The following is a 24,075-nucleotide window of genomic DNA, read 5'->3' as shown; positions in this document are numbered from 1 at the left end:
AATTTCTTGGAGATGCCCTTGCTGGTAGTGTGAAGAAAGCTATGAGGCAGGCTTTTCTGCTCACTTAGTTGCTTGCATGTGTCCTGTAAGTTGTCACTTGATCAGGGCTGTCTTTATGCTTTATACGCCTACTTTTAAAGCCTATAAAGTACTGGGAACACTGTGTTGAGCAAAACCTGTGAGCAAATTCACATACTTTCTAGCAACCTCTCCTCTTGCTCTCCAGGCTGGCTCTAATACCAAAGGTGTATTGTCACAGGATAGCTCTTCCTTCCTTATGAAGGGTGGGTTGGTTGCTTGTTTTTTTCCATGGCAGGCTTACATGGGTTGTGTATAAAGAGGGAGGTGAGGCTGTTGGGAAGCCTCTATGCAAATCCTTTAAAACAAGCAGACAAACTAGACTGTGGAAAGCTGTTCTAGAAATGAGACAAGTGGAAGCTGACAGACCTCGAAAGACTCCTACTGCCTGTACCGTGTAACCGCAACAGTATTGCTACGGATTTTCTAAATGGAATAAAGTTAAGCTTCCATATAGTAAGAAATGCCTAAACAAATTTACATATTCTGTGTGTCTGCCTAGGGAGTATCTAATTACATGATTTATAACATTTTACTTATGAAATGAAGCTTACTTCGAACTTGACAGTGCAACTACTAATAGGAGAATAAGTCTGAGTGCTAACTGCAGGTGACGTAGTTGAAAAGCATGTAAAAACAAAGGACTGTGTTTTCAGTTCAGAATGTAATATATGATTTAAATGAAATACGGGGACAACATGCCAGTCTGATGCCCCACAAGTGTCCATCTTCTAGGAAAGAAATGATGTATAGCAGGGTTAATCTGGTCAGTGTGTTTCACAGACGCTTGCTCAGCACAGAAGTTGGGATCATAGTTTTGGTTCCAGATTCTGGTGGAGACCATACTTCAATGGGCAACAGAGCTGCCTGCTTTCGCTTCTTCCTCTCCAAAATCAATTGACTTGTCTCCCACCTACGAGCATGTAACTCTCTCATTCCAACGCTCCAGGCCTGGATGTGTCAGTCTTCCCTTCTGACTTCAGAATAAATGTCAGTTTGTCTTGTTAGTCATCAAGACTTGTGCTGACTACAGCCTAGTTAGTTCTCCAAGGATCTGAAGGCAAGATGCTAGCCAAGATTAATTCATCAGGATATTGTTAATAGACCTAACATGCCCAGACTTCTGAATAGGCATAAAATGCAAGAACGTGCAGGTCCACAAACGGAACTAGACTGCCTTTTTCTCATGTCTCCATCTACTTCTACTTACTGAAGACCTTGCTATCCAAAGAGACCCCAAAGGCAAGAATTAAAGAGGTGTTGCTGATGAGGTATCATGATGACAAGGATGGGGAAAGGTTGCATAAACCCTTTGGTTTGGTTTAATCTTCCTAGTATAGCCCTCAACTCGTTTAAAATTATATCACTTTATTGCTTAAACCATATATGTACAGCTACCATGCAAAAGGAATAATCCATATTCCCAACTCAGGACTGCCCATTATAAATGTTTTGGGTATAGTTCTCTAACAAATGCCAGAACAGAATTTTTTTTTCCTACACCTTATCTAGATATGTGCAGACTAACGAGACATGCTCATGCAACATGGAATGTTTAAACAGTTACTCTTTTTGCCTTGTAAACCTTTTATGGCTGTTTCCCACTCTGAAAGAAGAAAAAAAAAAACAATCTAATCGGCAAGTCTGACACTTATAATGCCTGGTCTGGTATCCTTTTACTCCTGTTCTTTTATGAGTGATACTACAAAAAGTTTCTTGTCTGTGTTTGGTAGGTGACATGGAACCTAAATCCTTTTGTCTTCTTTTTGTTGGCTTGCAGTTTGTTGTTCTGCTTGCAGCAAATAGAATTGAGAATAAATTCCACAAAAGTCTCTCTCTCCTTCCACCTTCTCCACTCATTTGGTATTTCATTTGCATCTGCAAATTTCTAGGTAAGGTAGTGGTATCAGGCTTTAAAAAACCTTTATTTTGCCACCAGTCCCTGGGATGCTTTTTTTCATATGTTCAGAAATAAGGGGTGTGAGACACTAATGAATCATTCTCTTTGAGCCAAAATAGACCCTGATTTAAATGCTTCTTAGTTTGTCACAAGAAGGCCCAGAATGTGCTGGCACCACACGCACCCTCCTGTCTGAAGAGCTCAGTTTAAGCTGTCGATTGAGGAATAAGGCAATAAAAGAAGTTATTAAGATGTCAGTTGTCGCATCTTGCAAATCCTGTGGTGGTTTGTAATTTGAAGTCTAGATAAGGGAGGTACAGGGGAGGGAATTAAGGGACACTGAGGAAGTGTAGCTCAACAGTTTTAGATACAGGGATGTAGACACTGTTGTTGCAAAAAAAGAAACAGAAGTCATTATCACTTCACCCTAACATGCAATGAGCTATTACAGTAGCCTACAAAGCTTAAGATAAACCATTCTGGATTTGCTGATAGGAAGGTTGACAGGGACTGATTATATCAGAGCAGATTTCCTGCCTTACATGTGATTTAGCCCACTATCAGATGTTCCGGACGGAGGTGGGGAGAAACAACCCAATTAATACATGTGTAGATTTTCTGTTTGCCTGCAGAGTGCTAGACAGTTGTTTTGTATGCCCAGTTCATGTAATTCTGGTTTTACTTAATGCCCCTAGTGGGATGAGAAATTTGTCATCTTGCCATCAAAAATGTTTCACCTAGGCATGGAGGAAAAATCAGTTTAAGTAAAGTTGGCTTATTAAAATAGGACTTTAAAGTGAATTCCTTTTAACGACGTACCTTCATTTTCGTGAGTGTAATGCTTTTATAGAAGAAACAGGCACCATCTTTATTATAACTTCAGGCTGTTTCACTCTGAAAACTGCAACTTAGGCTAACTGGCATTTTAACAGACCACTGAGGGACTGCAGAATACGTGCTCACATCGTATGTAAAGCTGTTATTGCATTCTCTCCTAATTGCAAACTTGGCAACTGAGCCTGCAATCTGAATCTTATTCTGGATGCCTACTAGTTCTTTGGTCAGCAAGAGGAAAATAACGTAATGACAACTTAGGCTTTTTGTTGACTGGGGAGCTGCTGTAGAATCAACTCTTGGCTTCTGATCCTGTTGTGGTGTGCTGGGAGGTGTACGTAGCGCTGGAAAACCATGGCTGTAGTCTGATTTCCCCACAGTACCTTTTAAGGTAAGGCGCAATCTAAGTCTAATGCCTAGCAGTCAAACAGGCCCACACGGTGCAAGCAGTTTGATGTTACTGCTAAGGCCTTGACAATTCAAGTAGCGTTGTAAAAATTCCCATTTGCAACCTCAGCAGCTGTTTTTGCAACCAGTCTATGATGTGTTGGTGAACGTAGACTTCTTAACAGCCTTTTTCCCTACCAAGGCATAGAACCAATTGTTGCTCTGATAATGGAAATCTGCTGCTTTATTTGTGGCTGGGGAGTCCCTGGGAATAGGCTTCTAGTTCCTCAAAAAATGGGACTGAGAGGCTAAATACTTCTCTTGAAGAGAGTAAGCCAAGCTAACGAAGGTCAAGTGCTATCAAGGTGAGAAGAGAAGGCAAAAGAATTAGTTTGTAAGTCAGCTGCTGTGAGCTTCTGTCGCTTCTTACCATACAAGCCCTGTCAGCCACATGGGTCACTTGTGAAGGAAGTACTGGGGAAGTTTAGGGTGTGTTTATACCTTAGTTTAGCGAGCATAGTTATCTCCCAAAATCTAGAAGGCCTGTTAAGCTGGTGGAGTTAAGGTATAATAACTTCCATAGGCAGCAAGCAGGTACCTGACGTTCACTTTCAGCCAAAATGATGGATGTGTTGGCCACGGGTGACATTTAATAAGAGTCTAGAGCTATGAAAAATCCATGCTTCTGTCTCTGTCCTGCTCATGTTTTGTTGCTCAGTCGCAGATCTGAGTCTAACAAGCAGGTAAGTAGGCTGACACAGCTGAGAGGTAAAGGTCTACCACGCCATAGTTTCAGTGGTTGAATACAAAGGCGAAAGGAGTGAGCAGTGTCTGGGGTAAAAGGGTTGAATCAAACAGGGTGAGAGCGCTGAATACTTGTGCTGTGACTCAGTACCTTCCCGCTAGAGAACCTCCCTTGCCATGTGTTGTCACGCTGCCCTGAAGCACTAGCTGGGGTCGGAGCTCTTCTGCCCTGCAGGCTGTACAAACAGATTAAAAGCCAGTCCCTAGCCCTAAGGAGCATCTGTTCTGAGAAGGCAAATAATACATGGGAAAGAAGGTGAAAGGGAGAGGCAATCATCTGTGTAAAAAGTTCTTGCGTGCCATGTTTCCACTATTCTTGCTGTCTGTGTTCATAAACTGGCTGAGCAATGAGGAATTGGCTCATACCTGAGTAATATATTTGCTTGAGGACAGAGGGAAGCTACTGCTGTGTTCATGCTCCAACTTGGAAGACTTGCAGCACATGAGAAGGTGTATTTTGGCTCTTTTCTCTAAGAGCACAGTTATAAGGAAGAGGGATAGCCAAATTTTAAATGGCCCAGTAATGCTATGGACTGTTGAATCTTGGCATTAAAAATGCTAATGGTGACCTCGACTCCCGGCAGGCTCAGTGTGTGGCTGATTTGGGATAGAGGAGCTGTTTACACACCTAGGAGGGACTGACTGTTGACAGTACTTTCAAAAAAGAGTTTCAGTATTCAAGTTCTAATATAGCTGATGCCTTCAAATAAGCCTTTTCATTTCTGGTCGTACAAGGATGAAGGAGAAGTTGAGTGATAGGTGAGAATGGCCTATCCTTAGTGTGGTGGTTGGGACTGGCTCAGTGTCCTTTCTCCTCTGCAAACAATTGTCTGTACCTGACAGTCAAATATGCAACCTATAGTAAAAGGTCTGTCATCATAGCTACTTGATTGCACTAGAAGTTCCTTCTGCTAAACTCATGGGCAATATAAAACTGGCATGAACTGCCTTGGGGTTGAAGCAGATGACCTTTAAAGGTTCCTTCCACCCCAAGCCATTCTATGATTGGAAGGATCTGTCTGTGGAAGATAGCTCCATCCCCCAGCAACGTGGATTGCATTTAACCTTAAAGTGTCTGAGTAACTTGATTTGTTTTGATTCCTCCCTTGGGCTCTGTTATTACCTTGTTTGCTGAAGGAAAGGACATAAACGGAGGTGGCAGATGAAACCTGACTTGATCTTTTTGATTAAGTACTCTCTAAATCTATGTAGTAACTTTCCTGGGCTGCAGGTTAGTCTCCAGGCTATGTATAAGCATATGCCTAATGTGTTATATGCCTAACAAGGAAAGAAAGCAACCTTTCAAATTGCACATAGCAACTCCTTATTCTGTTAAAGTATGCTTCATAAAAGCAGGGTGACCCTGAAGCCTGAAATGAAATTATTAAAAAATTGCTTCATAGTATTTAAAATGGCTGCAGATCCTGTGATGCATACATGTAGATTAAAAAACTGCACAAACTTATTTTGTTGTTTCTTCCATTTGATGCTGCCTTCCTTTATAACTTTTATTCGTGTAAGGATTTTTGTGTAACCTATGGAAAAAACATCACCATCTTTCCAGTGGGCTTTTGGAGTGTGTGTTTAATAGATACATGTGAATGTAGTGTGCCGTATGAACAGCCTGAAAAGGCATCTTTTGAGCCCCAAAATAGACAGAAACTTAATTCTGGCACAGATTCCTTATACTGCCCTGCTACCTTATCTCAATTTTAACCTCAGAAAACTGACCTTTGGAGGCAAGAAGTCAAGATCTGCTGTTACTGGGGACTTCTCCAGGGCTGTCTCTGCTTGAGAGTTTAAGAGTTTATCATAGCAAAGTATTTTTATTTTAAGAGTTATTTCAACTGATGCTCTGAGGGTAACAGGGCTGAGGATCTTCGCTCTCCAGCGCATTGTTGTCCTTCATAATTAAATAAGGAAAGTAACAGGTTGGAAGATGGAAATAACATGGTGAGACAGGGTTAAAAAAAAAACCCCAATGCAATTCCCCCCCAAAAGAACCCAAAAATCTGTCTTTTATTCTGTTCAAACAGGTAAGTAGATTGTATGTATCTCATCTGCTCAATTTGCTTTTTTTTTCCTCTCCCCAGGCATTTACCAGAAAAAGTCAAAGATGATGTTCAGCTAAAGAATATGAGTGGGCAATGGTTTTATGAAGCAAAGTCAAAGAGGCACAGAGATAAGATACATGGAGCAGATATTATTAGAGCTTCCATGCGCCGGAAGCCTGCCACTCTTGGTAAGCATTTGGTTTATATTTTATTTTGGAAAGGCCGGCTCTTACTTAGCTAATATCAGACAGTATTGTCTGTGAAATACAAGAAGAAATACTGCTATCTCTGCAAGCAGAAAATGATGCAAAAGGGAGATTTCCATGTAGTTTAGAGTGTAAGCTTTCCAGTGCTGTGTATTAAAGAGAGAATTCTGTGGGATGACTAACAGGAGGGACTGGCTTGTGTTTATGTGTAGGAATAAAAGCCCTTTGCACTCCTGGACTGCATTCTCATGCCCGTTTTTGAGGCCCTGGGAGCTACCCTGGCATGTGCAAAGAATCAAGAGATTGAGGAAATTGCTCTTTAGTATGGATTTCCAAGATTTTGGGTGCTTAGTTTGAGACCTCTGAGGCTTAATTTATGTTTTTATTTTTAAGGACACGAAAGGTGCTTCAAATTGATTTGAAATGGTAGGCACCGTGAGCTAGAGCTAGTGGTTGTAACTTCTGAAATATATGTGCCGGGAGCTCTGGCAGCTAGAACTGGCATCCTGTGTCCTCATTACCTTCGAATGCACCCACCATTGCCCACATCATGGTGGGTGCCCTCAAATGATCTGTTAGAAATGTTTGTTAAAGCCAGCTGTGTTCATGTGCCAGATAACAGTTGCAGACACTAATTTAGCAGTACAGGTAGGGTCGTAGTATATTGTGTGTACACTAAGTAACGTTGACAAGCTTGGTGCTCACTTGATAATAGATGTTATATGCTGAAACTCCTATTTAAAAAAAATAGAATGTGGGAAGATAATGCACTGTGTTTAACATCAGAAGTAAAAACGTTTTTTTGTTTGGAGAGAAACAAAACAGAAGAATAGAACATAAAAGCTGCTCTACTGGACCAGACCAAAAGCTGTCACCCTGCCTCTGGGAGAGCCTGGCAGCATGTTTAGGCTCTAAAGGCCTAAAGCATGTTTAGGCTCTAAAGGCCAGGACCAGCCTGCAGCCAATTGCACCTCAGACTTTTTTTGAAATAGAGGAGGTGTTTCTGGATTAGTTTTTCCCCCATTAATTTGTTTAAGGAGTTCTTTAAAGCCATGCCTTTTTAATATTCACCATGTCCTCTCTCTCAGCATTTTAAAATGAAGGTTTTCCACAGAAGAAGTGACCATTTCCTTTTCTGGTTTTGAACTGATCACCATTAACGTTATCGCCGAGAGAGAAAGTAAACAGTTGATGTATATTCACAAAAACATATATAGTATACAGGATTTTATAGACTTCTGGTATAAATGTCTCAGCATCTGACTTTCTAATCTGAGGAGTCCTGATCTATTTTGTCATTCTTTGTACAGAAAGTGAATTTTTTCTTAGAGAAATTGACCCCTATCCCCTCTTAACCTCCTCTAGTTCTACTAAACCCTTTTGACTTAAAAGGGCAAGACTCTTATTATTCTCACTGGATTGTACTGATATTTGTAACTTTTTTTTTTTTTAAATTCTGTTAAGGGATTTTGCTGTGTGCTAGTGAAGCAAGTATGGTATTTCTCTCAATACTGTGTATGGATTACAGCTGGCTACTTTCTATAGGTTTTGTAACTACAACTTTACCTTGTTTTCCTGTGTCTAATCCTGCAATGTTGCATCTTCTCAATTCCTATATTCCCAGAGATGAGTTTGGGTAATGGCATTTTAGTCAGTTGGAGGTTACTGCGCGTGATGGGTTTGGGGTTTTTAAGTTAACAAGAAAAGGCCTGAAACAGAACAGAATGCAGAAATTCATAGGTGGTTAGTGGGGAGCATTTGTGGTTTTGGCTGGTTTTAGACTTGAAGGTTATGAAAATCAGCTGTAAAATTCTACCTAAATTTTTCAGTAACTTATAGCTTAAAGGAAAGTGCTTAGAGCCGTGTTATCTTAAAGGGAGGTTAACAACTCCCAATCTTATTACTTGAACAAAGGGGCATACTGACACATTCGGAACTACGTGCAATTGCTTGGGTTCAGTGGCTCATGAGATGTTAAGGTATTTTTGCTTGCAGTTATGGATAGCAAAAATGAGAATAAAAATCTTGCTTATTTTTGCATGCTAAGAAATTCTTCGTTTCTAACCTGTTGGAGAAGTGCATAAAAGCAGTAGAGGAAATAATGTAAAATAATGTTTTGACTCTGAAAGGGATTATCACAATAGGATTCTGTCCCACCCCAGAAAGAAATGCAAATGTATTTGCATTTGCTAAATTAGGTGGGGCTTTTTGTTTGTTTGGGGTTTTTTTATACTTACCTTCTTAACTTCATGTGGCAATTCTATGCATGGGGGATTAGCCACCTGCTTAAGTGAGAGCTATGACCAACTTCCAGTTTACTGCTGTAGGAAGGGAATAATTGACTTGAGTAACTGAACTTCAACATATTTTCTGTTTCCTATGGTTTAATTATTTTTGTTTCCTCAGGACACCAAGGTTGAATTTTCAATGTTTATCTAGCTGCAAGAACTACAGGATCAGCCTTTACCAGGGTTGTAGAAAACTTCTCCATTTAGGATCACTTTAAGGTCTAAAGCAGATGTACCTGGAGTAAGAGTGAAGTATTCTGAGCAGTATGTGACATTCTAGCAGCATTAAAAAAAAAATATTCTTCAAAAGTCACCAGATCAGCTTCTATACACAATTCAAGTATAGTGGACTTTTGAAATAGCTGTAGGACTGAATTGCTGCTTAAGAAATCCTGTATGAACACATGGGAGACAACAATATTCTTGTTTCATGTTTTAGCTGAAGTGAGTCAGAACAAACCAAACAAAGCAAAGAACAGCTGGGTGAGCAACGTTAATAAAGAAGTCTTTGTGTCACCAGAACTGCATGGCATTGTGGAACATCAAGAAGAAGAAGAACTGAAATCTAGTTCAAGGTAAGCTGTCTGTTTAATCACACTTACTGTGTATGTATCGGGACTGGTGAAACTTGTGAGCTCTAAGTTCCATCCAAAATATTGTACTTGCCTCTTATTTCAAAGATCATCTAATTTTTCCTCAGAATTGCCTAAGGAATCTGTGCATGTGAAAGGCTGATAAATCATAGTCATGCATTGTTAATTGTTCTACATTCAAATGCAGAACAACTTTCAAGGAAAGTTTGGTTTTTTGGTGTTTTTCCTTTTCAAGGAAAGTTTTTCCTTTTCAAGGAAAAAGTTGTCAATGGTGTATAGAGTGGTCCCACACACGTTCTCATGTCACAATTTCGTGAGACCAGGATTTTCGTGAGACATGGAATGGCTGGCCATGATCAGTCCTCTGCAGTTAGTAATAGAGGGGGGCAATAACCTCTGCATCTCTTCAGTCACTTAATGAGACCATTCAGCCTGAATTTTAAACTTGGATCTTGTGAAGAATCAGAGAAATTGCTCTTTAGAATTTTCCAGATTTTTGGGATGCATGGTTTAAGACCTCTGAGACTTTTTAAGGAGACCAAATGTATTTCAGGCGGAAAGAACCAGAATCTTTGGATACTTGGGGAAAATAAGTCAGATTCTACCAAGAAAAAGAAATGTTGTTCTAGAAGGAAGAGGCTTCCATTCAGAGTTAGCCTGTGTGAAAAGCTTTCCCAAAGTCTGCATTTGAAAAGGAAAGTGCTGATCTCTTAGCCAGGGTGACAGCAGGTGGAGACGAAGTGTCTTTAAATGGCCAGATTCCTCAACACCACTGAGGAAAGAAGAACCAGGGTGTAACACAGGTAGCTATTGTTCATGCTTTCAGGGAACAGAGTGAGGTAAGAACCAGAGTTACTTCTTATGATGACTCTTTTACTTCTGGTTGTGCCATTGATAAGCTCTGTAACCTTTCACTTTCTTGTCTGTCTTCTAAGTCCTTCTCTGTACGTCGTCTGTTTTCTTTGCAGCAAGGCTTCTCTCCTACTATGCATTTGTACACTGTCTAGTAGCAGTCGAATCTTTCACTTTCGTGGTCTGCAAACTGAGCACGCACGTTCACGATGAATGGCACCAAAGGTTGGTGTAAGTCTTAACAACTCTGGCTTGCATTTCTGGTCTTTCTTACCCTTTACGTACCATTATCAGTGAGCTCAGAGGCGTATTTGTGTTACCGGCATCTGAAATCATGCTGCAAAAAGGTCAAATAAACCAATTTGTTATAGACTTTCCAAAAAATTAAGTTGTACAATAAGGGTGATAAATGTTGCTTATCACAAAGAGCTTAGCCCCCTGCCAAGCTGGCTGATAATGCCGACAGAGTCAGTTGTTACTGAATGTAGGGTTGTTTTTTTTATAGGTGGCTTTTACCTTCAGGGTATTGTTAAGGAATTATTTCTTTATGGACGGCACAAGACATGCTGCTGTTCAATATATCTTTTAGAGTATTTTGCATGTCGTCTTGCACATCAGGAAAAGATGATACTTTAAAAGAAGTACAGCCTTATAATGTTATTCTTACCGTTACAACTCCACAGATTTTGTGTGATTAATAAAAAGTAATACATTTCATAAACTGCCAGGGCAACATCTTCAAAAATATATAACATAATGAGGTTTAAGAACACGTCGGCAATTGTTTGGAATATAAAAAAAACTGATTGTGGTCTTTAACTTGAGGTGATTCGATGACTTATTTCAGGTCACAGGCGTGCAAAGCTTGGTAATTATTGTCCAGGACCTTTCCTGCCCTTTGCCCCAAATTGTGCCAGGAATTAGTCAGCCTGCATGCCTTGTTCACCTGTGCTCATACTCTCACCAACAGCTCAAGATCTTCCCTCTACAGCAAGCTCATGCAGTCCAGGATTTATGAGGCGGTTGGAAGTGGACCTTAGGAAGTGATCTAGAATGTGTGGGCTGGGCGCTTAATTGCTTGGGAAGAAATTCTTTGCTGTGAGGGTGGTGAGGCACTGGAACAGGTTGCCCAGAGAAGCTGTGGATGCCCCGTCCCTGGAGGGATGGGGCCAGGTTGGATGAGGCTTTGAGCAGCCTGGTCTGGTGGGAGGTGTCCCTGCCATGGTAGCGGGGGTGGAACTAGGTGATCTTTAAGGTCCCTTCCAACCCAGACCATTCTGTGATTTACTTTTGCATAAATACTTGATTAGATGTCTCAGATTATTTTCTTCTAAAATGACAAAAGCTGAAGCAATCAAACGTGGTGCGTGGTACGTGTAATTCACTGTTTATGATTTTAGTATGGGTTTATTTCACTGTGACTGAGATAAGGCTACACAGCATTGCATGTGGGCAATCGCAGGAGGCACCACATGATTTTAAACTACTCCTCCTTTCTGTTCTCTTGATACTGGATGCTGAAAGAAACGGCTCTGACATGGCTGTGTGCCTGTCTCTAATGGCAGCAGCTGATCAGGAACTGAGGGGAAACAGTGCTGGGGAGGCGATAACCCTACCAGTTGGGGTGGGAAAGGAAAGCCTAGACACTACAAACATCTGATTTGGTTGTTATGATAGCAGAGCTGCAAGGAGTTAATTTCTCTTGAGTGTTTCTCTTGCAACGTAATAGCCTGAAAATGGGTAGAGGTAAGAGGAAGAAACAGAGTATCGTTCTGGAGTTTGGGATTCCATAAAGTGAATTAACAGCTTCTAGTGTCCAAATGCTACATGCGGTTCAAGCACCTGAACTTTTAAAACATTTTAAAGTGCCACTTTAAGGGTAGGTTTGTGGGAGCTTTGGGGTTTAGGATTTGGGTGGGGTTTTTTTTCCCCTTCTTTCCTCTAGGAATGGGCGGCAGGCCAGAACTGGCTTGTAGGCTTTGTATAAACTGAACAACTGCTAACCTGAGGACTGGGACCAGAAGATACATGATAACAAATTACCTAGACCTTTTTTGTTCTGGATTCTATTCTTAAACCAAAACAATTCCTACCGAATGGGAAGAAAGTTCAGTTCTGGTAGATCTGTGTTTGTAAACTGCTGAGGGTCAAATCCAGCCCTGGGACCAGTTCAACTGCTGTTGAGTCACGGTGCTGCTGTATTAGTTGAAACAGAAATCAGCCCACAGCTATATTCTTAAAATTAGCATAGTGATCTTCATCCCCATGCCCCAAATATCTAAATTCAGTAATGAAGCTATGAAGGATTTTTTTCTTGGGTCTTATATCACCATAGTACTCTTCTTGCGTACCATAGCCAGGCCAGGTGTGCGATGTGTCTTCGAAGGTGTAACCTTGCATAGAACGAGTTTTCATAGGGTGACTGTCGATATTATCTCTGTTCAGTGATACCATCTGTCTATATGTTGAATCTCAAAAAAGGACAATGTCAAAGGGGAGGTTTATGTTTCCAATTGAGATTTGTAGGTTGTTTTCTTCCCGAGGTTAGAAAATATTCACGTTGAACAGCATGGATCCTAGAGTTCTGAAAGGTGAAAACTTGCACAAAAGCACTAATTCTTACAATCTGTGTAACTTTTCTGCAACAGTAGGGGTGCTGGGATACCTAGATAAGGATATTTTTAGGGAGCACTGTTAAATCACACTAGCTTTACTCACACCAGATTGTCTACCCTTCAGGACGAGGCCAGGGAAGTTCATTTCTTTGAACAGGAGGCCATTTCTGGGTAGAATGTATTGACAAGACCTGCAAATCTATTACCCCTTTCTCCAGCTTTGCTCCTGCCTTCACCTTGTTGCCTCTAAGCTCCTGTCCAGTCCTGTCCAGTCTGTGTGGAGTTTGGGCCTTCATTGTGGTTCTCAGCACTTTGTTTTGCTGAATTGCAGTGCAGGAATTTTCTTAATCTGGGTATATTTATCAGTTTGGCTTCAAACACTCTCTTAGATTAGCCTTGTGAATGCGATATATCTGGGAACTGTTTGTTCAGTTTTCCCGTCTGTATGGGTTGTGGCTAAACTCATATTTTCAGATCCTTTGTTGCAAAACTTAGTTATAGGATCCTGGGGGTGGTGTGTTGTTTATTTTTTTCCCCCCTCTACTTTGTTTCCTTTAGAGCAGAGTTTTCAGTATGTAATGCCAATTTAACTTTAATTATTCTATGGTAAGTCTGAAGTAGCATTGCATTAAAATATTGTGGGATTGTGTGTGTGTGTGTTCAATGACACCTAAAAAAGTTACGTACCCACCTGTAAAAACTGCAGACTGAAGAATGTCTTCTCGGTTTCTTGCAGCCCAGGGTACGTAACTGTATTTTCCTTGCTTAAAATGAGGGAAGGGTTGCAGTGTTCATGACCTAAACCTTAAAAAAAAAAAAAAAAAAAAAAAAAAAAAAAAAGAAAAAAAAAAAAAAAAAAAAGAAAAAAAAAAAAAAAAAAAAAGAAAAAAAAAAAAAAAAAGGGGGGGGGGGTGTGGGCAAAAAAACCCAACCATGTTTGTCCTGTTGAGCAGTAGATGGTGTAGATGGGACACAAAGCGCAGGAGCACACAGGTGCTCATAAAAACAGAAACACAAACTCAAGTGCTTATAAAAGCAAGAATATAAACTCCAGCAGAATGAAGATTCTTTAAATATATGTATTTTCAGATTTTTTTAAAAAAAAAGTATTAGAACTAAGGTTAAAAACTGTAATGTGTAATGATATTTTTTTAAAAGAAACTTTTAAAGTTGCAATATTGAGCTCTTGGAGAACTAGAAAAAAAAATTTTTTTTTTACTATCAAAGGCTAAAAAGAATAATAATAACGTTATACCTGGTGTGTGCATATAAGAGGCTGCTGCAGTTAATGTTGAAATATAGGAGCAGTTTATTTTTTCACCCATGAGATAGTTTCCTTTACAAGATCAGCACGTACCTGAAGTTTTGATCACTATGCATGGTGGTATATTTCTTAAGGTAGGGTTGAACCAAAAGGGCAAGGAAGAGATATAGAAGCTTATAGCTCAGGTTACAACTGGTATTTTTTTCCTAGCTTTATGTTCAGGCTGCTCGTTATTGTCTTATCTTACCTTCTCTGTAATGATGTTTTTCCCTTTATAAAATGGGAATGATGTAATTTCTCAGACACAAGTAGCAGTCCAGACGACAGTAGCCTTTCAAGGGTGGCTGCCAGCCGTTGTTTGTTTGTGGGGGTTTTTTTGTGTTTTTTTTTTTTTCTTTCCTAACCTTTGAGGTTAACTGTCGTGCACCCCGGAGGAGATGGGGTAGTTGTTCTCCCCTCCGCAGGGCAGGCTGTTGCCAGTTCCCTGATTGGAGAGATCTTTGTCCGTGTGAGGAGGCAGCTCCTGTTTGAACCTGGAACTTGATGAGAGCTGGGAGCTGTTTTCTTGTCCTGAGACACCACACCTGCCCTCAAAAGCATTGTCTCGTAACTCTGCTACTTATCAATCAATATCTGAAAGCCTTCTCACCCGTACTAAAGATCATTGACCAAAGAAATATTCAGTATGGGAATCTCCTTGTACATCTATATTGGAAAAAAAACCCCAAAGATGTAGAAGTTGCTTTCCTTCCTAGCTTGATGTCATATTTCCTATCTGGAGAATATTCATTATTCCTGCCTTGTACCGTTTCCCCCATCCCCATCATAAGCACATAAGCTGGTTAATGCTGAAATTTCTATACAGAGTTAAGATACTGAATGTGGTTGTTATACGAAGACCATATTTAAATCCACCTCTAACTTCCATCTTCCAAAAAGAAGTGCTTTTTCATATCTGAGATGTTTAGATAATCTCAAATTATAGAAATCTGGTTGTTTTGGAAAAAAATAACCCTTGCATCATTCTGCAAATAGATGAAATATTTTTTGATATAATATAGGAGCTGTGTCTTCTAGCTGTTTTAATTTCTCCTTATTTGGGTTATACTGAGTCAGGATCACAAGTACTAACTTATTCTATCCGACCATGGATTTTATAGCTCTTAGTTCAAAGAATAGCTTACAAGATGTACCTCTGAGGGCATGTGTTGTTGTCTGTGGCATGTCACATCTTTGCTAGAGTGATGATGGGGTTCTTCGGATTCTTTTCTGACTAGGGCACTTTGCAAAACTATTTTTGTTGGATTTTGTCCCTTCCCTCCACTTTGATTTCAGTCCTAGAAGTATAAATGTAGGACAAGGATGGGGGTGGCAACACTGATACTGTTTGGAGACTGTCTACATTTCCATAAAGCTTGCTCAAAAATCCGAAAGATATAAAAATTATGGTTTCTCTCATGCCAAGAAGAAGTTGTATTGAATTCTTTAGCAAGCAAAGAAATTTTTGCAAGGAAACAAAGTAGCAAGAATATCCTCTTGCCATGGAAAGAAGGTTTGCTTCTAAATCTGATGAGAAACAAGGTAAACAGAAAACTTCAGATGCCAAGGGGTTATATTTGAGTAAATATAAATGAATTTTTTTTTTTTGCTTTTTTGAAAAAGGCTTAAAATAATGTCCTGTTTGCTGAAGTTGTTATATGCTTTTTCTTCGCAGTTCTAAAACAATAACCGCTGTGTTAGACAAACCAGAGGAAAGATCTCTGAAGGCAGCAGTCTCACCAGTAAAGGTATGACTGGTACGGAATATAGCAGAAGTTATCTTTTACGTTTTGTGTGTTTCTTTGCTTCTGTGGTAAAGATAATTAAAGATTTGAGGAAGAAACATAATAAGTTGGAAAAAAATCGACTATTTTTTGTTTTGGAGGGAGATAATGAGACCCAATGAAAGTTCAGTGCTAAAGAGCTGTTACGGGTATAATCAGTGGCTGTCTGTGCTTGACGTTATTTCCAGCCTCTTCAGCCATTGAAAGGGATTGTCCTGCTCTGTTCCAATATCTCTCAAGTCACAGACTTAGAGATAAAATTATTTAACTTGCAACAACTTGGAATTTTCAAGTGTCTTTGAGTCACGGCTTCTCTCTGCTTCAAAAAGAACAAGATGAGGCTATCGCTGTCACTTTTGGTAGTTTCCTGGTTCATGTTGTTTAGTTTTTTTTGTCATGTGTCCAATTTAAGAGGCATGCTTTCAGGCTCTGCTGACAGGGTAGTGAGACAGAGGAAATCACTGTACTTCCATTTATTTTGTCAAGACTCTATGTATATTGATTGGTATACATATATATAGATATAACAATTTGATTACAATTATAATGCTCATTCCTTTTTTTAGCCGAGGAGAAATCCATTTAATTCCACTGCACCAGGTGATAACTTGAACAGTGAGGAATCAGAAAACAGACCAGCCACTCTACCTCAGCTATCAAAGAAGGGTAAATACGCTTATTTGGTATACGGCTGTGAATTTCTTGGTGGTTTATATGGAAATTTTTTTTTATTTTCATTGCTTCTTTTTGTGAGGTATCAAATCCTGTTTTACTTAGAGTTATCAACTAGTTAATTTGAAACCCCATGTAAAACATGTAAATATACTCAGGAAATGGCTGTTTATGTGAGTAAATGGGGTTTGCTTCCTTTCTTTTACTCACAGTTCTAGTCAGTATTAAGCACTCCATCTGAGAGGGCTGTTTGTCCTGAAGTGCTAAGAGAACAGAGCAATTCCCTTGAATTTGGCATAGCTGTCTTCACGACCTTCCAGTCACTGCTGCTATTGGCTCGACAGAAGGAGCCTAACTCTCTTTGATCTTTACTTTTTCCTTTGTTTTCTCAGTCCTGTTTATTTTTGAATCCTCCCTTTCCTGCAGTAGTCTCTGCAAGCAAGTAGATGAATGATGATGTATCACAATACAGGCATTTGAAGTTGTAACTTAAAGGCTCATACGTGGAAATTACTCTCCTGTCTCTGTTACGAAGCTTGCTAACAGGAAAAAGGAAGATTTGCACGTTAGGAATAAAAAACCCCTTCATCTCCCTACCGGGAGATCACTTCTGCATTTTACCTTGTTCCATATGAATGTGGAAATAGCCTGTTTCCATTTTTGTAAGTTGCTGTTTATGTTCTGAACCTGAGGAGGTACATGTGTATTCAAAAGCTGCCCTTCCCTGCAAACTTTGTCCCTTGCAGGAATAATGCTGATCAAAAAATTGGTGTGCTCTGTGTCTTTGGAGTCATCAAATAGTTAATGTTTCTAGAATAAGAAATAACTGGAGGATTTTCATCGCTAAAACTTCCTATTATGTACAAAGAAAATGAATACCTATGTTGAATTTTTGATAGATCAGTATAATCACTGCATTCTAGATCTGCACTGTCATACTCTGTTTATGCAGGCGAATGTCATCTAAACTCATGATTGCTTCTCTATGCGTGTCTTACAGAAATTTTGTCACTCTCAGAAGAGAGCCAACCTAAACCAAACTTACAAAATGATGAAACAGAGAAACATAAGAAGCCTTCTGTAGAAGCTACTGATGAATCACAGAAAGGACTTGCTAAGCGTCCTGTCCCAAAAGCTAGAAAATTAATTCACAAAGCAACAGATCCTGTGTCAGAAAGGGAACACTTTGTTCCAAAACCAGCCAAACGGACTGAGAGGATTAATGGCGTTGGTACGCCGCCCAGGGGCATTCTGAAGCGCAGTTCAAGTTCAAGTTCCACTGACTCAGAAGTTCGTGTTAGTCAGATGTTAGATGTTCAGAAAAAGAATGCTCTTCCTACTGCAACTATTTTTGAAGGAGAAGCTGAGAAGAACTCTCTTACGGAAGAAGTGGAAGACTCCACACAAATTTCACTGGAAAAACTAAAACAAGTGAGGTTCTCATCTAGCACAGGTGACGGAGACCCTCTGCAAAGCCCACAGCTACACCATGGTAGAGTAAAAGGCGAGTTTGATTTGTTAGAGTCTGACAAAATAGAGAGTAGTGAAAATGATGCTATTAGATCAAATACATTTGGGAATAAACAAATTTCTGCTGTAAAGCTTTCAGGAACTGATTCGTCAGCTTTGCAAGTAAAAACAATAGGTGGCTTACAAGATGATACGTCGGCATCTGGCCCTTGTGCCACTAATAGGTCAGATGTCCTGGTTAATGAAGCCCTGCAGACAAAGACAGTTACTCCGAAGAAACTTGAAACTGCACAGCAGACCTCCAGCAATATCCTGCCACATAGCAAAAATGACCTGAGTGTTGATGAGACACATGAAAATAAAGCCAACCAGTTCCTGAGTAATAAATCGAAGTCACACAAAAACGTTACTGGTAAGAGATTAATGAGAGTGAAGAACAGAATGCAATAGCATATAACACATATTCATTAATGTTTAAATCGCTCATACCTAAGGATTAACAACTAGGAAACAGAAATAGTAGGAATGTGCTACATACGGCAGATTTAACTTCTAAATCACTTTTTGTATTTTAATGCTCTAATGTAGTCAACATTTTTAGATGATCTGTTGGTATTCTTAAAAATTAACAATCAGATCAGAGCCTGGATAGGCACCTTTATTGTGGATGGTGGAGGTGAAGTGACGGCATTAGGATAAAATTCCTGTCACGAGGCCTGGTAGATCTGTCTGCATGGAAACTGAAGAATTTTTGGTGTACTGCTATTGACTGTCCTTGATAGTAATCCAGTTGTGACTTGAGGGTTTGCTCATGGGACTAAACACAAATATGCTGGGTTGTCTGTCCGGCCCCCCCCTCCCCTGGCCTGGCCCCCTCTTCAATGTAGCTGTTTCCTTTAGAATGGGGATAACCAACGTTACCTACTCACACCCTCAAAAGTAATATGATTAATCTTCCAGTAGGATATCTCAGTACAGGAATTTATTTTTCACTCTGTTGCCGGCAGTATGGTTCTTTCCAAAAACACGAGGGCAAAGGAACTCTTTTCTCTGCTAACAGTTTAAAAAAAAAAACAAAACCAAACCAAAAACTGAGATTTCTTTCAAGATAGATTGAATATTTGTAGAGCTGTGTGTCTGATTCCTAACTCTGATAAGTTTGTTTACGTTGTAGATGAACATCAGCTTTCTGCTAAGACAGAAGCACATGAGATGTCAAATACCACTTCTACAAGCCTTCAACAAGGTAAGCCTGATCTTGTTGAGCAGCAAGATGCTAAAACCAGTTTCAAGCCTGACAAACATGCTGATGAACTCATGAAAGTGGCCGATGAATCTGTATCAAAAGTTTTAGATTGGTTTAAAAGAAGTTCTGGTACTGAAGATAGGAAGCACATATCAGCTAGATCCCAATGCAGGGAACCCAAAGAGGAAGTGGACTTCCCAACCAGAACGGCGGTTGTTCCTACAGAACACAGTGGGCCTAGCATGGGTGGAAAACCAGAAGTTAAAGAGGAGTTACCGTTTGGAAAGATAAAGCAACAGAACAGTAGTTCATCTGCATCGTTTATTTCGGAAGATACACAACTGAGAAGAGAGAGGATAAAGCCTAGGAAAGAGGAAGAGAATGAGGAGCAAAATGACAAATCACTAACTGAATTTAACTGTGCAAGAGTTGAAGAAAAAGAAAGCGGTCAAGAAATCAAGCAACAAAATAAAAAATCAAACCCCTTGGAACATCAAGAACACAAGCTACTAGCTCAGAAACATGGATCAGAGAAGGCAATACAAGAAAAAAGAAGAATAAGGGAGATCAGAGCATTCTGGGAAGGGGATAAAACTATCCCCAGTCATGGAGAGAAAGAAGTTAATATCAATACTAATGCATCAGGTGGCAGCGCATTGAAAGGTCTCAGAGGAAGTGATAAAATAAAACCAACTGCGGTGTACTTACCTAATGGATTGGATGATCAAAGCAAGAATACGTTAGGAAGTGCTGAACTAACTTGCGCAAGCCAGGCTTCAAAAAACAAACATCAAAACTCTTTTGAGTCTGGACCAGGCCATGCGGTTGAAAAGCCAGAAAGAACAATTCCGTGTGATGGTGAGGCTGGTGAATATACAGAATTGCCAAAAGCCCGTAACTTGCAGCCAAGTGTTGATGCCGCTTCAGCTTCCCCAGAAAGCAAAGACAAAGATGAGAAAGAAACACTCAAAGGAAGAGTTGCTGCTTGTTCCCAACAGAAGCCCAGCTTCCAGATTTTGTCTTTAAAAGAAAAAATGAATGAAAAGTCCAAGAATCAAATTCCAAGTCCTTCACAGTTCCAGAGTTTGAGAAACTTCTGGGATGCTGGAGTTAAATTACAGAGTAGCATTGACAGGGGAGATGTTTCTTTGCTAAATAATACTGGTTCAACAACCTATGAAGGAAAATCAAAGCAAGATAAAAAAGGCAGAGATAATGCAAGGAAGCAAGAGTTAATTCAGCATCAAACCCAAATGTCAGAGAGAGAAAGAAAACAGAAACTAGATTCTGTGGTACCTGAACTGCCTCTAGGATCTCCTACCCTGAAAGGTCTTGATGTGGCACACACAAAAACTACAGATTCTGCCCAGTTGGACAGAAAACCGGTTATCTCAAAACCCCAGGAAAAGATGGGTCTTGCAGAGCAAGAAGTTAAAGAATGTGTAGAAAAAGGTATTGTTTCATCAAAAGAACATCATGTTTCCCCGCAGTTGCTCCCGCAACCACCTAGTGATAAAGATGCTTTAAAGGACATGGCAGCAGATGATTGGCTATGTTTACCTATAGAAAACACGGAGAACAAGACTATTCCATTAGATATCAATCTTCCTAAAGAGGAAGTTGCAGACACTGTGGATAAGGTGGTTCTACCTAAAGCTGAGCTTGATGTATTTAAATTAGGCCTAAAAAAGTTAGAAAAGGAAGCCTCTGAGATGTCATCTAGCTTGAACCTAAAAGAAAACATTTTGGAAGAGAGAACTTTCCGCTCAGATCAGTGCAAGATCTCTGAAAGAACAGGAGAACAGAGCCATGACATTTCTCCTGCTGATCAAAAGGAAGAAATAAGCAAAAGCACAGAAAAAGTGAATGTGCCATCAATAGATGAGCATGAAAACAAAAAAAGCCTCAGAAGACTGTTTAGAGAATTTGAACCTTTCTGTCTACGATATCGGGCAGCAGAAAAGGATGATACCCTTGGGGGTTTGCAGAGGTCTCAAGGTGGTTTGCAGAACCTGCTCGGAGAGACCTGTGCATCTCAACCTTCTGAACATAGAAGGATGGAAATGAAAACATCCAATGACGCAAATACTATATCACAAACTAATTATAGTGTAGACTCGACATGCCAAGAAGATACTGGTCAGCCTGAAGAGGTCAATGAGACCACAGAGAAGTTTGTTGTCCCATCCAAGGTCAGCGGTTTGAGTTCTGCTTTGGAGAAACTGATGAAGGAGGCATCTGAAACGCCACCTCCTAAACCAAAACGCGCCATTAGTACACTACAGGGAACTGAGATGCAAGTTAAAAGCACAACCTGTGACCACGATGGAGAGTTGCCACAGGAAATCACAGAGACCATAGAAAAGTCTGTTGTTCCATCCAAGGTCAATAGCTTGAGTTCTGCTTTAGAGAAGCTGCTGAAGGAGGCCTCTGAAATGCCACCTCCTAAACCAAAACGTGCTGACAGCACAGTACAGAGGACTGCTGAGGTGGAAGTTAAAAGCATGACCTATGAGGATGATGGAGAGTTGCCACAGGAAATCAGAGAGGCTGTAGAAAAGTCTGTTGCCCCATCCAAGGTCAGTAGCTTGAGTTCTGCTTTGGAGAAGCTGCTGAAGGAGGCCTCTGAAACACCATCTCCTGTCGGCACAGTACAGAGGACTGCTGAGATGGAAGTTAAAAGCACAACCTATGAGCATGACGGAGACTCGCTGCAGGAAATCAGAGAGACCATTGAAAAGTCTGTTGTCCCATCCAAGGTCAGTAGCTTGAATTCTGCTTTAGAGAAGCTGCTGAAGGAGATCTCTGAAACACCACCTCCTAAACCAAAGTGTGCTGACAGCACAGTACAGAGGACTGCTGAGGTGGAAGTTAAAAGCATGACCTATGAGGATGATGGAGAGTTGCCACAGGAAACCAGAGAGACCACAGAAAGATCTGCGCTTTCCAAGGCTGAATGTGGAGTGATCGATGTTAATTCGGAGAAGCTACCAAAAGAGATCTCTGAAACACCAGGTTCTGTTCTGGAAAATATGTATAAAAAAATGCAAGGTAAAATACAGACTAGTCAAAGCGTGCGTGCTCCACATCAACAAGAGGGAGATCATCCTCAAGAAATAGAAGAAACAATAGAAAAAACTTCTGTTTCAAATATTGCAAAATTCAGTGAATTCAGTAGCTCTCTAGAAAAACTTGTTCAAGAAGCATCTGAAATTTCATGTCCAGTCTCCAAAGAGTTACATAAACGAGAAAAGTTTGGGGATCACATGTTTCCATCACAAAAGGAGATTCTATTCATGACAGTGTCACAGCCACATGGTGCGTTAGGTAGCTGTCATACACAGATGAAGGTAACTATCAAAGAGGGAGCTCCAGAACGAAATACCAAAACTCCAGTAAATGATCTTGTAGTCAGTGAAACTGAAGCTTCTGAATTTTCTAAAAAAAATGGAGCTATTAATAAAATAGAAGAGAGAAACAAGGTTCCAGATGATCTCCCTCCCTTGGAAGGAGAGACCGATGTGACTGCAATCAAGCCATTCAAGATAAACGAAAAAGGAAGGCGAGATGAAAGCACATCCTTGGATGCCTCTGAAGATAATTCTGAATTTAAAGCACTGTTGGAATTCAGGAGAGCAAGCACACCACTTAAAGATGAGAACAACTCCCCCCAGCCAGAAGGAGCTCGACTCTGCCGAAGGTCTCAGCGTGAGGATAATGATGAAGAGGAAGGGGACGGCTCAAATTTGGGATCCAAGTTTTCAGATGAAAACTCCGATTCCCACTCTGGAACCGGAAGTTCAACTCGTGAGCTGTTTGATTTCTAAAATTCATGGTGCTGGGTTGCTAAATAGGGCTACAATTTTTTTGGTAGCCAACTTGAAATATGTTAACTTGAAGTCTGTGTGATATTTATTTCTTAATCAAATGCTTTGGATATTTGTTTGGGAAGGGTGGGAAGAACTAAGTCCTTTAATTGGGAAGTGTTTGACAAACACGTGCTACGTTTGGGTGAGCCTTTTCGGTAGGGGGAGTTCAGCAGCATGAATCGATCGCATCAGTCTTCATGATTTACCCTTTTCATCCTCCCCTGTGATGTCACCTTCAAACTAGTAACACTGTAACGCTCAAAACCTGGTATTTCTTTTAAATATCTTGGATTAAAAGAGGGGAAAAAAAATTGGTGACTGACTGAGTTCATTCTTTAGTTTGACCAGCTAGTCTTCAAAGACAAAGGCTTATCGGTGGAATGGCTGGATATAAAGATAGTACCAATACTCTGTGCTATTTAAGTCAGCGTTGCTGCCTGCTGCACTAGAAAGTGGCCATATAAGTGAAGTGCTTCATTTACCAGGATTCTCATTATCTGGTGAATGGCGGCTCTAGTCGCTGCATAGTGTGTGCTAGTCATCAAAGAACTTAAAGTGGTGGAGATAATTTAACCTTTTTAATCTGCTGCTGAGAGACTGGGAATGTTTTCTTCACCTGGAGAATCTGAGAAATAAGTGAAAGTTCCAGGGCATGACAACTTGCTCTTGAGCCTGTTTTGGAAGTGAGATTCCAATGGAAGTCGGCGAAAACTCCAGAGAAATGAGGGAAAAATGAGACATAATTTGGTTTTACCTGTACTTACAGACAGCACCATTGTAAGGCCTGTTTGTTGGCTGATGGGGAGGAAAGTGAGGTAGGGAGGAAAGGTTTCTGAAGGAGATGCGTCTGTCTCGATTCTGCCCTGGAGACAATTGCGTAATTTCAGGGATCCAAATATCTCCACAGCTGGGATTTTTCCTGGTCCCTTACTCAAGTATTGAAACAAAATTACTTTCACTGGGGAGAAAATATAATGAACAAATTTACACAGAGGGAAGAACTAAAGCTATTAACTTTTTTTTTTTGTGCTGTAACAAGACGGTTACAAAATGGCTAAAGAGAGATACCTACCCAGGGAAAATCAACCCTCCTGCCTCTCTAGTGATGGCTGAGAGAATT

The 24,075-nt window shown here is 40.3% G+C and overlaps 1 protein-coding gene across 7 annotated transcripts in view; it reads left to right on the top strand.

Moving 5' to 3' along the window:
- SYTL2 (synaptotagmin like 2) overlaps positions 1–24,075 on the top strand; it is a 59,742-nt gene that overhangs the window by 22,368 nt on the left and 13,299 nt on the right. For 6 of the 7 annotated variants that reach the window (XM_054188865.1, XM_054188869.1, XM_054188867.1 and 3 more), the window contains exons 3-8: positions 6,097–6,245; positions 8,991–9,126; positions 15,590–15,662; positions 16,265–16,364; positions 17,371–18,252; positions 19,015–22,893. In XM_054188865.1, the coding sequence (XP_054044840.1) occupies positions 6,097–6,245; positions 8,991–9,126; positions 15,590–15,662; positions 16,265–16,364; positions 17,371–18,252; positions 19,015–22,893 (5,219 nt within the window). The remainder of the gene's footprint in view (positions 1–6,096; positions 6,246–8,990; positions 9,127–15,589; positions 15,663–16,264; positions 16,365–17,370; positions 18,253–19,014; positions 22,894–24,075) is intronic. The other variant, XM_054188870.1, reaches the window with a different exon arrangement.

The sequence above is a fragment of the Rissa tridactyla genome, chromosome 1 (assembly GCF_028500815.1).
Source record: "Rissa tridactyla isolate bRisTri1 chromosome 1, bRisTri1.patW.cur.20221130, whole genome shotgun sequence".
Lineage (NCBI taxonomy): Eukaryota > Metazoa > Chordata > Aves > Charadriiformes > Laridae > Rissa > Rissa tridactyla.
The sequence above is the reverse complement of the archived record's forward strand: the minus strand, read 5'-3'. Positions and strand labels throughout refer to the sequence as shown.